General features: G+C 33.4%; 1 protein-coding gene and 1 non-coding gene across 2 annotated transcripts; one reads left to right on the forward strand and one right to left on the reverse strand.

Moving 5' to 3' along the window:
- The first annotated feature begins 2,383 nt into the window (after nucleotides 1-2,383).
- LOC125590809 lies at nucleotides 2,384-2,490 on the forward strand. The gene has a single exon (XR_007326811.1). It is a non-coding gene; the product is annotated as a small nucleolar RNA R71 (small nucleolar RNA).
- A 3,830-nt stretch (nucleotides 2,491-6,320) lies between these two features.
- LOC106407284 (ABC transporter G family member 21) lies at nucleotides 6,321-9,060 on the reverse strand. Its single transcript, XM_013848119.3, has 5 exons — nucleotides 8,812-9,060; nucleotides 7,914-8,715; nucleotides 7,431-7,628; nucleotides 7,177-7,346; nucleotides 6,321-7,041 (listed from the first exon to the last, which is right to left on the reverse strand). Exons 1-5 carry the CDS (start codon nucleotides 8,998-9,000, stop codon nucleotides 6,400-6,402), a joined length of 2,001 nt encoding a protein of 666 aa, XP_013703573.1. The 5' UTR covers nucleotides 9,001-9,060; the 3' UTR covers nucleotides 6,321-6,399.
- Nucleotides 9,061-14,069: the final 5,009 nt, after the last annotated feature.

The following is a 14,069-nucleotide window of genomic DNA, read 5'->3' on the forward strand; positions in this document are numbered from 1 at the left end:
CAATGGTGATGCGGTAGTATCGATCAATGGTGAAGTGGTAGTGTCAATCGATGCCGGTTTGTTGGTGTCGATCGATGGTATCCGGTCGGTGTCGATCGATACTGGTTCTTCTGGGCCCTTATCTACTTCATCTTAAAATCGCAACCCTCTCTGATAATCATGAGATTTCCTCCCAAGTGAGCTTGTTTTAAGTCACTAGCTTGACTACCTTTCCACTTGGCTAGTGAGAAGGAGGATCCTTCCCACCTTCAAGAGTGATGTTGAGGACCTGAGAGAGAAACTCCTGGAGCTTGATTGGATCATCTTGGAGCTGAGGAGTGATTATGGCCCTTTCACTTGAGAATGGCGTAGACCTTCCCTTGCACTTGATCTTGTACTCAATAGTTCCATCCTTGAGCTTCATTGGGTGGAGAGTTAGAGTGTGTGGAATCTTATCAAGAGGTGGAGGGTGAGATTCTTTCATCATCTTCTCCTTGTCATGAGCAGCCATTGTGGCTCTACTCACTTCCTCCATTTTAGCACTTTCCAAGTACTCATCACACATCTCTTTAGAGGATTCTCCATCAAGACTTTCTTTTTCACTAATAACCACTTCAGCCTTGATCTTCTCAATGGACGGTTCTCCACAGGTGATTGTTCCACAATACTCAACATTCATCATTGAAGAATTGATTGGGTAAGAGATAGCTTTGTTCACATTTAGAAGTGTGACCTTCTTGTTGGCAAAGTCAATGCAAGCTCCTACTGTTGTGAGAAATGGTGTTCCAAGGATCAATGAGACTCTCTTCCTAGTTGCCATTTTCAAAACAGTGAGGTCAATAGGAATGGTGCAAGCTCCAATCTTCAAAGGAAAGTCCTTGATGAGACCAATTGGGGTTGTAGAAAAGGAGTCCCCAAACATTAATAAGGATGTGTTTGGCTCCATGTTGTCAATCCCAAGACTCTTCACCATCTCCATTGAGATCATATTCACACTTGCACCAGAATCAACAAGAGCATCATCAAGTGTGAACTTACCAATAGAGCAAGAGAAGGTGAACTTCCCTTGACTGGTGGATCAAGTTGCATAGTAAAGATGTCTAGGAGCTCTCCTACTTCTTTTTTTGTGAGCTAGAATGTCCTTGATGAGCATCATTTGGACATGAGCATCATGCATATTTGTTATATGTGGAAGCTTGACTCCTACATCACCCATGTCTTTTCTAAACTTGGAGATCACCTTCTTTTGAGCCTTTGTGAGAAGCCTTTGTGGAAATGGGAGCTTATCATGGGGTGATTTCTCAACCTCATGGGTTTCTTCCAGCTTAACCTCCTTCAACTTCTTGACAACATTCTCAAATAATTGGTTTCTCAGCCTTGTGCTCAGCTCTCGTCACAATCTTTGCTTCAACCCTGTGTCCAACCTTCTCCACAATCTGCGCTTCAGCCTTGACAACAACTTATGTTCCATACATGAGTCTTTCAAGCTCATTTACTTCTTTCCTTTGATCACTCAACTTCATCTCAGAAGTAGTAGAGATGATAGCATTGCAATACTCTTTAGGGTGTTGCTCTGAATTCACAACTAGAAAACATTAATTTAGAGACTGCGTTTGCAACTGTGCTCTGTAGTTGCAAAAATGTATGAATAATTTCTAATGAATTTGCAACTATTAAGTGACTACGGTTTGTGAATAGTAATTTAGTTGCAATTTTGTGACCAAAACTAGTGGTAGTAATTTCGTTGCTTATTTACGACTTATTCGTAACTCAGTTGCAACTAAATGGTGTAATTGCAAAATAGTGTTAAAAAGAACGACATATTTACAACCAAATTATACAGTTACAAATATGTAGTTACAAATTAGTTGCTAATATAACTTAAATTGCATAGTTGCAAAATAGTAACTGTATTTTGGGACACTTGTGTGACTCTAATCAAAACAGTAGTATTTTAGTGGCTAACGATGGGTTTGAAAACACAGGCCCCCACACGAGATTGGTAGGTGTATGGAGATTATAACTATTTTGCGACTATGAACACATTTTACTAACAAAGTAGTGACAACTTTTCAATATTCTGCTATAGAAACTTATTTGCTAAAAAATAGTTTAAATGATATGTATAATTTGTTTATGCATCTAAAAGCATCAGTTATCATGTCCGAGTTTAGTAGAAAACTAATATTTGCTATATATTTTTAAGTATAGTTATGTTTAGTGTCTAGGGTATTACTAACTATTACTTTGGGACAATAAAACATAATGGAGTTGCAAATTAGTCCCAAATAGTAAAAAACTATTGTGATTATTCTGCCACTGCTGTCATATGTGTTTATCCATATGGCTTCTGAACTGAGGTAAAAATTCTCTATAGAAGGTACTGAGCAGATTCTCATTGGTGAAACCATGATGTGGGCATTGAGACCAGTAGCTTCTGAACCTTTACCATGCTTCACTAAAACCTTCAAGATTCTTCTGTTGAAACCCAGAGATCTCATTTCTAAACTTGGCAGTCCTTGAAGTAGAAAAGAACTTGTTGAGGAAAGCTTTCTTGCATTCATTCCAAGTGATAGAGTCACTTGGAAGGTTCTTCTCCCATGTGTGAGCTTTGTCTCCCAAAGAGAATGAAAATAGTCTCCCAAAGAGAATGAAAACAATCTCAGTTTGAAGGCATCTTCAGAGACACCATTTGTTTTTGACAAGTCACATTACTTGTTAAATTGATCCAGGTGATCAAGTGGATCCTCCAAAGCAAGACCATGATACTTGTTTTTCTCTATCATGTTGATCAAGCTGGATTTGATCTCAAAGTTGTTGTTTTCCACAGCTGGTGCCCTGATACCCAGCCTACTCTCATGGATATTGGGCTGATCATAGGTGCCAATAGCTCTAGCTTAGCACTGATTCCCATGCATCTCAAACTCAACTCTATCCAAATGAGCTTGCCTTTCTTCTTCTGTTCTCTTCTCTTCCTTGCAATCCCCCTTTCAAAAGCTCTAATGTCTTCAACTCCTCAAGTTCATGTACCTGACATTCAAAAGAGCTAGGACAGAGAATCAGTAACTAGATACAAGAAAATAAGACTTAGTCTCAAGCAAGGACCAAATCTCAATGTCAAAATCAACTTAGAACTGGCAACGGCGCCAAATTTGATATGGACTTTTCAAGGGTCCAAGGTTCAAATCAATGTAGTATTTTAGATGTCAATCCATTTCTAAGTGTTTCAATTCAATGAAAATACAGGTTCATACTTAAGCTAAGTGCATTCAATGTAGTGAAGTGATTAGATCAAAATAACAAGACTCTAACACAATTAACTATCAAACTTTCAAGCAAATGGATAAAGGAGGAATCATGGGTATAGGAATTTGATTTCAAATGACTAAGATTCAATCTAAATTGGCAAGGGTTCAATCAACACATTTCCCTAAGTCTAGATAACAATCCTAAGCAAGTTCTTTATCAAGACAAATACTCATTTACTCTTATTGATCAAACATCAAATGTTTTTGGTTTGTGTCAATCAAGCAATCATTAAGAACAGATCATTCAACTATCAAAACTCCCCTAACATCAAATGCCTTTGGTAGGGAAAGTTAAGAGCATGTTGAGTTGGCTCAGACATTTCATCGAACACCTCTCGGGCAATGAAATGTCTAGATTTCTAATCTAAAATGGCCAACTCTAGATTAACATTAAGATCACTCAATCAAGCAAGGAAACATATTAATCCAAAGATGACTACTCACTCATTATCATGGTAGACACTAAATCATTAGTTGATCTAAGTCTAAACATCATTAATGATCAAAGCAATGAAGGAAACACAAAAGATAATGATCAAGATTAGATAGAAAATAAGATAAGATCCAAAAGATAAGATCCAACTTTGGGATTACAAGAATATTTATATGATCCTTGGAAAACCTAATGGTTTCCAATAAAAGTCTAAAAAGCCCTTTAAAAATGTTGATTTTCGACCAAGGAAAAGACGCGACCCGGGTAGATGTCATGGTCGTCTAACCCGCGTCGTCCAACCCGCGTCAGCTCCTCGTCCAGCTTCTGGTGAGGCCGCCCAGGTAAGCTAACCCGCGTCCATCTACCCGTGTCGGCCCTCTCGTCCAGCTTCCTCTTCTCTCGCCCGGGTAAGGAAACCCGAGTTGGTCCAACCCGCGTCGGGGTTGATATGCCTCTAGTAAATCGATCATAACTCCTCCAATACAGCTCCAAATGACTTGAAACCACTTCCATTAGAAACATAACTCGATTTCCCACGTCATCCCAAAATATGAGCTTCAAAAGATTTTTTTAAGGTCTCCATCCATGTTCATATTTCACCCTTTTGCACCACAAATGTCTCTAAACACCTCCAAAAACTACATAGCACACTCCAACCCCTAATAAAGACTCATGTATGCAAAATGGACCCTAAAAATGCCTAATTTCTATTCTACATGATCATTATGTACAAGAGATGATGGTTAAAACCATGTAAATATGTAAGATATCAGCTAGGCCTTGAGGAATACGAGAAGAACTTCAAGAAGAGACATTTCACTGATCCCACCTTGCCATTGCTCACTGATAGGTTCTATACACACATCTCTTTCAAGCTTGAGTTTATTATGTAGCAACTTTAAACTAAACCTTGTATTGTCTCCTTTTTCATCAATTCTGAATCAAGGGAGCTACAAGAAGTGAACATTCCGGAGGGGCAAGGCTTCTGATACTTGATCATATCAAGAGGTTAGAATACAAGCTTCTCTACTCTTACATGGATAAAAGATGTAAATTGGATCCAACTATTCTCTGTTGTTTTGAGTGCAGGTACCATAAGATGGAAAATCGCAAGTGAGGAAAGGAGTAATTTGACCCCTTGTCTTATATGGTGGTGGTAACTTAGAATCTTTGAGGTGTAGTTCTGAGACCTAACCTTGCTAGTTTGTAATAATAACCTATGGACTTAACTACCTATGAAGATTCGAAACCTCTTAACATAACTTTGTTCGCTGAAATTTTATGTCTGCTTAAGTAAAAACAAATTTATTGATATATCAAACCCAAACCTCTTAGCCTAACATCCAACGATCTCTTCAATCGTTTTCGCCATTTGTAGAGTGAGATCATTCTTCCAATCACCAATTCACCTTTCCTAAAGAACACATTAGTATCTACACCAACTCTTATTGTCCCATTCTTATTAATCTCCAAACTGCTCAAACTACACAAGTTCGCGATCTCCTTCACCGATCCACTCTCTTCTTCCTCCTCGGGGAATGGGCAATTCAAGAACTCAGTGGGTCTCTTGACTTGAAAAAAAAGCCTCCTCAATGATCTCTTCATACTTCATTAATAAAACCTTCTCCTTATCTTCTAAGCTCCCTTTCAAATAGCTAAACACATGTTCCCAATAGGGTCCGTACAAAAAATCTTTGCAAAAAAGGTTTACAAATCATTAACAGTTAACGTTAAACGATCTTATGTTTCTGTATATGTAAGATGCTTTCAACGTACTCCATAAGTCTTTCTGCATTTAGAACAAACAGACAAGAACCAAGAAAATGTACTTTCTTAATTATGAAAAACAAACAAAAGGCAAGAAAAGTAAATATTTTTTTTCTAGAACAAAGAAAGCAATTGTTAGATTCCATATGTCTTGTTTCACCATTCATTTTTAAGAGTCTTGCAACAAAGAGATCTGTGAGTCTGCTGCTTTTAAAGTTCATCTGCAGCGAGAAGTGGCTGCTATAACTATCATGCTTCTCATGAGGACCTCCAGAAACCTGCCAACCTAGTTATACCCGTAGATGGATTCGTCAATCAGATACCGATAATATGTTTAATTCATACATAAAACATTTTCATTCAAAAAAAGTTACGTGACGCTTAATGGTTTTATTGGACCATCATCACTCACCATCGATGTCTGATGGGCTCTCAGAATTCATAATATTTACCTGTCGGATATTTACATAGATCACTTTGATATATTCTTTCTCACACATCATATAACTATTAAATTACTAACGTATTTTAATTTGAGGTGTCAAAATGGGCTGTAAACGTAATACAGGCATGGGTTTAACCATTATGTCGTTTTTTTTAACTCACTGGTGAAGTTTCAGAACTTGAGGTTTATAGTAAGCAGTTTAAACCATCTATCATTTTAAAGGATTTTCTTGGTTAGTTTCAACAACTTTCAAGATGTCATGGGTTGATTAAGTGTTTAGTTAGACTATGATTTCGTATACAGCTGGGTCTTTTTAATCTTTCTTCTTGATTTGTCAAAGAAGCAAGAAATTACTATCTAGTATTGTTCTTGAGTTGCGAAAGAGAAATGAATCACAATAGTAATCTTATAGATATTTTACACTTACTTGGCTTATACATAGTTAAAAAAATACAAATTAGAAGCAGTCACAAGTTCCTTAGAGCTAGGTAAGCAAGAACTCTATAAAGAAATAACATAAGGGCAAGAGCCAAAACATCCCACATCATATTCCCTATCCTCAAATTCTTAATCCCTTCATAATCCATAACGCTACAATGCAACCCTGGTCCACATTCATAAACCTCATCCCATGTGTATTGAACTTCAACAAGAAGCTTATAGCAATAATGGCTAAAAGATATATACTTCAACCACGCAATGAACCCCGGTATATGCTGGATATAGTAACCTCCGGCTAGTAAGAACACTAGCATTAACACCGAAGATAATGTTGCTGCTTTTTTCGCATCCATCAAGATTGCTCCTAAGGCTAACCCTACGCCTTGAGCCACTAGAACATTGTAGAGAACGATCATAAGGGTCAAGAGGAATGTGGATAAAGATGGCTTGAGACCTCCCATCCAATATGTGATCGTGACAAAGATCGTTGGAAGAATGAGTTCCATTGGTAAATCCCCAACTATTCTTGCTATGTAGTAGGAGGAGAGTCTGTAGATTCCTGAGGATCGCTCTTTTATGAGCATTGGCCGTTCTTGAGGGAATGTAAATATGGCGTTGAAGAGAGGAAAGAATCCCCAGAATATCGAGAAGAAGAACAGTAGACCCACCTTTTTATGGTTAATGTTTGCATTTAGAATTTAAAAGAAGAGATGTATGGTTTTTAACATTATGTCAACTACTAAAATATTTACTTGAAAATGATAATCAGATAGTAATATCCACGGTTTAGCATTTGTTTTTACCTGATCTTGTATATGAGCAACGCGAGAATGCCACCATAAGAGGCCAGAAAGTATAGAAACCGACATGACCATAAATATTCTAAGTCCTGAAAATGATTCATGACTTCTCTCCTTTAAACCTCGCTTCAGTAAAACTGAGAACTGCATCCACCAACTTGTTGGCCATCGATCTTCATATAAACGACATATCGTTACAACAATTGTAATCAACCAACTAAATATAAAAAGTTACTATTAAACTTTAATGACGTTACTTGTCAAAGACTTTGCTCTCGATCCATTGACCGTTTGATCTTGTGGATATGTTCTAGAAACTTCTTCTTTCAAAGGTGGATATAAGTGTTTTTTGTAAGACGATATTAACGACTGTTTTACTGAGTTTTGTTCTTCAAGCCGATCTAATCTCCCATTTATGTCGACTTGGTCATATTGCTTTGTATCCGAAGTAATTCCTGCAAAAATACCCAAATACTTATTAAAATGCATAATTAAAATATATAGTCAAAAGCAACATCTAAATACATGATTTATTCCACTATTAACAAGCTCTTTATTTCTCTCTTCTTAATTAACTTTAAATTAAAAAGGACGAAGCTTGTAATAAATATGCAAAGAAAGGGATTAAAATTATCGTTGTCACATATCTCATGATGCATGAGCAAAACCAAACAAAGTGTTATACTTTTTGCTGTCTTTATTATTAAAAAAGAAACTTCGAAATAGGTTATGTTACCTACCGTTAGCAAGATCAAGCACGAAGTCGGCCGGGTTAACGAAATTGGATCCCGGTTGAAACCCAATCGAACCAAAATACTCCATGACCCGACCCGAATCTCCACTATAAATCGGACTTCCTTCAGACAAAACCAACACTTTATCGAACATCCTATAAAGCCTACTCGACGGCTGATGAATCGTCGTCACCACCGTCCGACCACCACGCGCCAACGTCCTCAACGTGGAGACTATACGCGCCGCCGTCGTGGAATCAAGCCCCGACGTAGGCTCATCAAGAAGCAACAAACTCGGGTTCACGAGCATTTCTTGTCCGATACTAACCCGTTTTCTCTCCCCACCCGATATCCCTCGGACCAACCCGCCTCCGATCACGCTGTTACAACACCGGGTCAACCCGAGATCCGAAACAACAGTCTCCGCCTGCTCGATTTTCTCTTTGCGGGTCAGTTCTTTGGGTAAACGGAGCAAAGCTGTGTACGTTAACGTCTCCAATACCGTTAAGTGTGGGTAGATAACGTCTTCTTGCGTAACGAATCCCGTTTTACGTTTCACGGCGCTTGAAAACGGTTCTTCGTTATAACTAACCGTTCCTGAGAGCTTACCGTGTAAACGTCCGGCTAACGCCGTTACTAGCGTTGTTTTGCCACTACCTGATGGACCAAGCATAGCTAGTAGCTCACCTGGCTTGACTATCCCGCTTACACCGTTGAGAACGAACCGGTTCGGTTTTGGTTCTTGTGAACCAAACCAGTAGCTTCTTTTCCCGGTTTGTGATGTAATACTGTACGTCAGCTCCTCAAACTACATTACATATTTACAAATACAAATAAATAAAAAAAGAAAAAAAAAGAGAGAATTTGTTACAAAAGGAAAATAAACGGATAGTATAAAAATGACCTTGAGGATTATAGGACGTAAAGATTGGCGTAGAACGAAAGATTGCCTTGATTGGTGACTCAGACCGTCGGGGCATGGGGTTACATGACTTGGAGAGCTAAAGCGGGTTTCTTGAACCGGGCTTGTTACGCTTTGGTTAGCACCCGGTGTTTTCGGAAAGCTAGATTCTTGCTCATTAGGAGGCATCATCTAGTGAGAGATACAAAGGGAGAAAGATTTGATGAGTAGAGTTTAGAAGTTCACATGAAATGTGATGTGTATATAAAGGAAAAGAAGTGGGGACTATCGTGGAGGGAAAAATTAAAGTTGGAGAGAGTATATACTTTATCATAACGCAATTAATTAATTATTTTAAGTTAAAAAAATAATTAATTATTTTTCCACTTTTAAAGATAAATAATGTCAAATTAATTATTTCTATAAAACTCACACAATCTGATAAAAATTCTTTCAATACATGTATGTATAGACAGTACAGTACATTTGTCACTGAAGTTACACATGTCTTATCTATTTTACTACTGGTTAGGTTATAGTTTAATGGTATAGTAGACCAACCGTTTTTCATGTATATCAATGTTCTTTATCAAAACTCAAAGTAGGTATCCAATTACAGTATAGATTCATTCGTCATGGTATGATATTCACTCAGCGGCCAGCGACTGCAAATATGTACGAAAATAAGTTTGCAGACATGAAACCCGAACAAGGAGAAAATACAGTTCATGCACTAGTGCAATTGGCAAAAATAAGGTAAGAGACAAAAGTCATATGTTCTTGAACACGTAGCATGTTTATGACGTCATACCATGGAGCAAAAGTGGGAAACTAAAGTGGCAATGCATTTTTCTTTGTTTCTGGACCATATTATATAAATCACACATGATTAACACCTAAATTAAACAAGGACTCCAATGAACCAATGATAATTAGTAACATTTCTGTTTTTTCTTCATTGACGCTGAATATTTATTTGTGGGATTCCCTAATTAAATTAGGAAACGTAGCTCAAAAAAAAAGGAATGAACATTATTTTTTTTTTAAGTAAATGGATTTGACACCAAAACAGAAAGTTAAGAAGAATATTACAGAACAAAGTTATGCCTCATTGCGACATATTTATTCTAGAGATTCCATTCAACGATCAGCCTGACCGATACAGCTGTATACATGTACCACAAAAATGTTCTTTTCCAACTATCTCTGAATAGAACATTAATATTTATAAGGACCCATATAGCTAAAAATAAGAAATTTATAAACTACGGTAAAACTTCTATAAATTAATAATGTTGGGACTTTGAAATTTTATTAATTTATAGAGATATTAATTTACAAAAGTTTTCTTATTTAGATTTTTTATTTTAAATATATTTATTTTTAGGATAAGAAAAATATTTGATTTTAGTGTATAGACATTTTTGTTATTTTTTGAAATGTGACATTCTTATTAATTATATCATATTATTTGGTGTATATAATATATATTGCATAGAACTTAAATGTGGTTTTAGATATAATATTACTAAATCTCATCAAAAATATATTAAGTGGTAAGAAAATATAAAAATAATTTCATTTTGAATATAAAACAAATAATGTAATAATAGGATTTTACTTATATAAAAGATGTATACATATAAATTATTAATTTATAATTTTAATGGGACCATATATTTACATAGAATTTTCTAAAAAAATATTATCTTATTATTTTATCGATTTGTGTCAATTTTGAACTTGGACCGGTGAAATTTATTAATTTATAGAAATTATTAATTTATCGAGTATTAATTTATAGAGATTCTACTGTACTTACTACGGTAACGTTTTCTTTAGATAAGTTACATAGAAACAATTCCTAAGAAGAAATTTTCTAAAATAATATTTTAATTTATTTTCACAAAAATAGTTGTTAAAGAAGAAAATGACCAAAAAATGTTTTATTAAAGTGTAAATACACATTTATCCTAGGGTTAACTAATCTAAACTTAAGGTTTGGAGTTAAGGGCTAGGTTGCACGGAAGCTTCATTGGACGTCTGCTTCCCGTTTCGGAACTGAAATCGGAATCGAAACCTTGTGAAAGCTTACGGAATCTCGCTTCCAAAACGATTCTAAAATATTATCTTTAAAGACACGTTGAAAGCTTACGATTCCGTTTTGGATTCACACCTCTATTTTTTAAGAACACAATGCCATAAATCAACAAAAAGATATAAATTCATAGTTTTAATTTAGGAAAAATCTAAATTTTAATAGTAATGAAATAGATATAATTGAAATATATAAATATTAAAACTAATACTATAAAGTATCTTTATGCATAGAGGTTTTTATTAAAGATATAGCATAGATTCAGATATATTTTGTCAATTATTTATGAATTATTAAAAATAATTAATATAATAATTTCTTTTAAACTTAATTTATGGGTATTTTAACAGTTTTAATATGAAATCATTTCAAAATTATTATAAATGAATAAATGCTTAACTTTAAGTTTAAATCATATAATTTTAGTCCTAAATTTATAAAATTTTCTTATATTTTAATATATATATATATATATATATATGTGTATAAATGGATATACGCTACCAATACGTACCCGCTTCCTAATTTTTTTAAAAATCCCGCTTATGCGCTTCCATACGCTTTCACTTCCACGTACATGTTTCTGTTTCCATGTAACATAGGTTAAGGGTAAGGTTTTGAGGGTAGAGTTTTAAATTATATATATATATATATATATATATATATATATTAAAAATTTCAAAATAAAAAAAACACTATTTTGGTCACTTTTAGAACTATTTTTGTGACAAAAACTTAAAAAAATATTTGAGAGAATTGTTCATTCTTAAAACACATGTTCAGAAAAAAAAGGAAAAAATAAACAATTTCCTAAAATATGTGATAGAACTTTTATAATCGATAATTTTGGTAGTTTAAATTTATAGGTTTTATAAATACTAATCAACAACCAATGATTGATATTAATTTTATATAGAACTTTCATATTTTAGAAAATATTCTTATAAAATGTAAGTATCAATAAGTTTAGTTATATTTAGGTGTGAAAATAGGGAAGAGAAAATATGTATACCAATATTTTGGAAAACATATATATTATAGTAAGAAATATTTTGTGACTATAGTAAGAAATATTTTGTGATAGTAAAAATGTATACCAATATTTTGGAAAACATATAATCACAATTCGATTAAAAAAATACCAAGTTTGAGTACACTACCCGATCAATAACTTATGTATTATAGCAAGAAATTTTCAATTCGCATAAGGCCTAAACCATCTTTCGACAAGACTATACGTGCATATTGAATCATAATGTTTCAGAAACCGATTTCTACATTTGTAATTATATAATATTCTGAAGTGTAACCAAACTGTCACAATTATAATTGTTGGTCCTATAAAATTTTATTATAAATCTGTTTATATCTCATAGTCGTTTGCCACATTGTCAAACATATGATCAATGTAACTTTTTGTTATGATCAATCATTTAATGTCCTCATATATTATTCTTACGTGGTAAAATGTCAAAAGATTTTCAAGTTTTTTTTTTTTTAAAGATTTTCAAGTTCTTATCAATTATGCGTTAATTTACAATTTTACTATACATGATGTAATGATAATGTTAAATATTTACAATTAATGGAAATACTAAAATAATGTTACATGATATATCATAATAGATTTAATGTTAATACAATTTGAAACTAAAGACCAGTAACTTGACAGAAATTATGGTGCCCTATATGTATATATTCCGCGTGAATAAAATAATGTTTTGTTTTTGCAAAAAGTGAATATATTTATGTTTCCTAATTTGAAGTGAACCGATTTCATTTTAGTCAATATATAGTCGATTTCCTTAATAACTCTTCATATCTTTCTCACAAAAATACAAGAAACTATTTACTCACTATATAATAATATATGGTACATGATAATTTTTTTTTGCAAAAATAAGAATTTAACAAATTGTTTATATATACATTTCACTCCGCGCACAGATCACTACCCAGATTGCAAAGTAAACAAAAATCAGGCGACAATATATACCAACGGAAATATTACGAATATTGGACATCATGTGTAAAAGGACTATATGATGTTCGATAATGATGGGAGGCACAATATTATTACAACACGCATATAAGCTCTAACTGGATAAACAAAATATGAGATAAAAATATTGTTCCACTTAATCACATGAAGAAAACACCATCTATTTTGAAAATCACTCAGAATTTTTTTGCTAACTAAATGGAAAAAAAATTTCTTTGTAAAAATATTTATCAACCTAGTATAGAAATATGAGTGGAATACATGGTGTAACTAGTAAATAATCTTTTGTTTCATTTATTTATTTCTTTGACTGATAGTGCTTTCATTCATTTTCATTTGAAGAATATTTGATACAAAAATAATTTTCCATTTATTCAGAAATTTTCTTTTGATTGTTGCCTTAGTTATTTTTCATTATCACTGGTGTTTATTCATGGACTGAATGGAATAGTCTAGTCTTAGCGTTAAAAAAAGAATGGAATAGTCTCATTCAACAAATTTTTCTTTTGTATTTTGTTTATTCAGTTAATAACTTCCTACATTCATTTTCTTCAGTATATTTATGTTAATGGTTTTGAGTTACATACATACTATAAAGCTAATGAAAATAGTATTTAGTGGAGAAGAGTATAAACTATAAATGGTGAACAAAGGAACAAGCGAAAATAAATAATTCTTCTTCATTTTTTAGATTTGACACTATTTATAAAGAATATGTGTTTTTTCAAAATGTTCCTTCTCATTTCTTTCAATTTAAAGAATCATAGAGCAAAATTATTTTTTATAAAATCCGGCAATAAACAATAAAAAAGAGTATTCCTATTATTTTGTTCTTCTTTGTTCTTTTCCTCTTTGCTCGTATTATTCTTTTTGTGGTCACTAGTTAGAGCCATAATCTGTGAGGTTTTTCTAGACTTTATACATAAACAAGTCACTAAATAAGTTAGGAAAAAAGACAGGCTAACTTAATGAAATTTATCTTATACTCTATGCGTTTCATTAACATAAATGATTTTTTTTTTAAATTGTTTAAAAGATATATTATTTGTATTCTAATACATTTTTATAAATTAGTAATGATTAATCATAAACTTAAAATATTTAATTATTTTTTTAAATTTTTATTGATTTATAAGTATAGAAAATAGATAATCCCAAAAA

This window comes from Brassica napus, chromosome C7 (assembly GCF_020379485.1).
Source record: "Brassica napus cultivar Da-Ae chromosome C7, Da-Ae, whole genome shotgun sequence".
NCBI classification, from domain to species: domain Eukaryota; kingdom Viridiplantae; phylum Streptophyta; class Magnoliopsida; order Brassicales; family Brassicaceae; genus Brassica; species Brassica napus.

Excerpts from the sequence above, each read along its gene's own strand:
- LOC106407284 (XM_013848119.3), bottom strand. The coding sequence starts at position 9,000 with ATGATGCCTCCTAATGAGCAAGAATCTAGCTTTCCGAAAACACCGGGT. Across the intron at positions 7,347-7,430 it reads GAGAGCAAAGTCTTTGACAA|ATCGATGGCCAACAAGTTGG; the intron begins GTAACGTCATTA and ends GTTTATATGAAG. Across the intron at positions 7,042-7,176 it reads TTGCTCATATACAAGATCAG|GTGGGTCTACTGTTCTTCTT; the intron begins GTAAAAACAAAT and ends AACCATAAAAAG.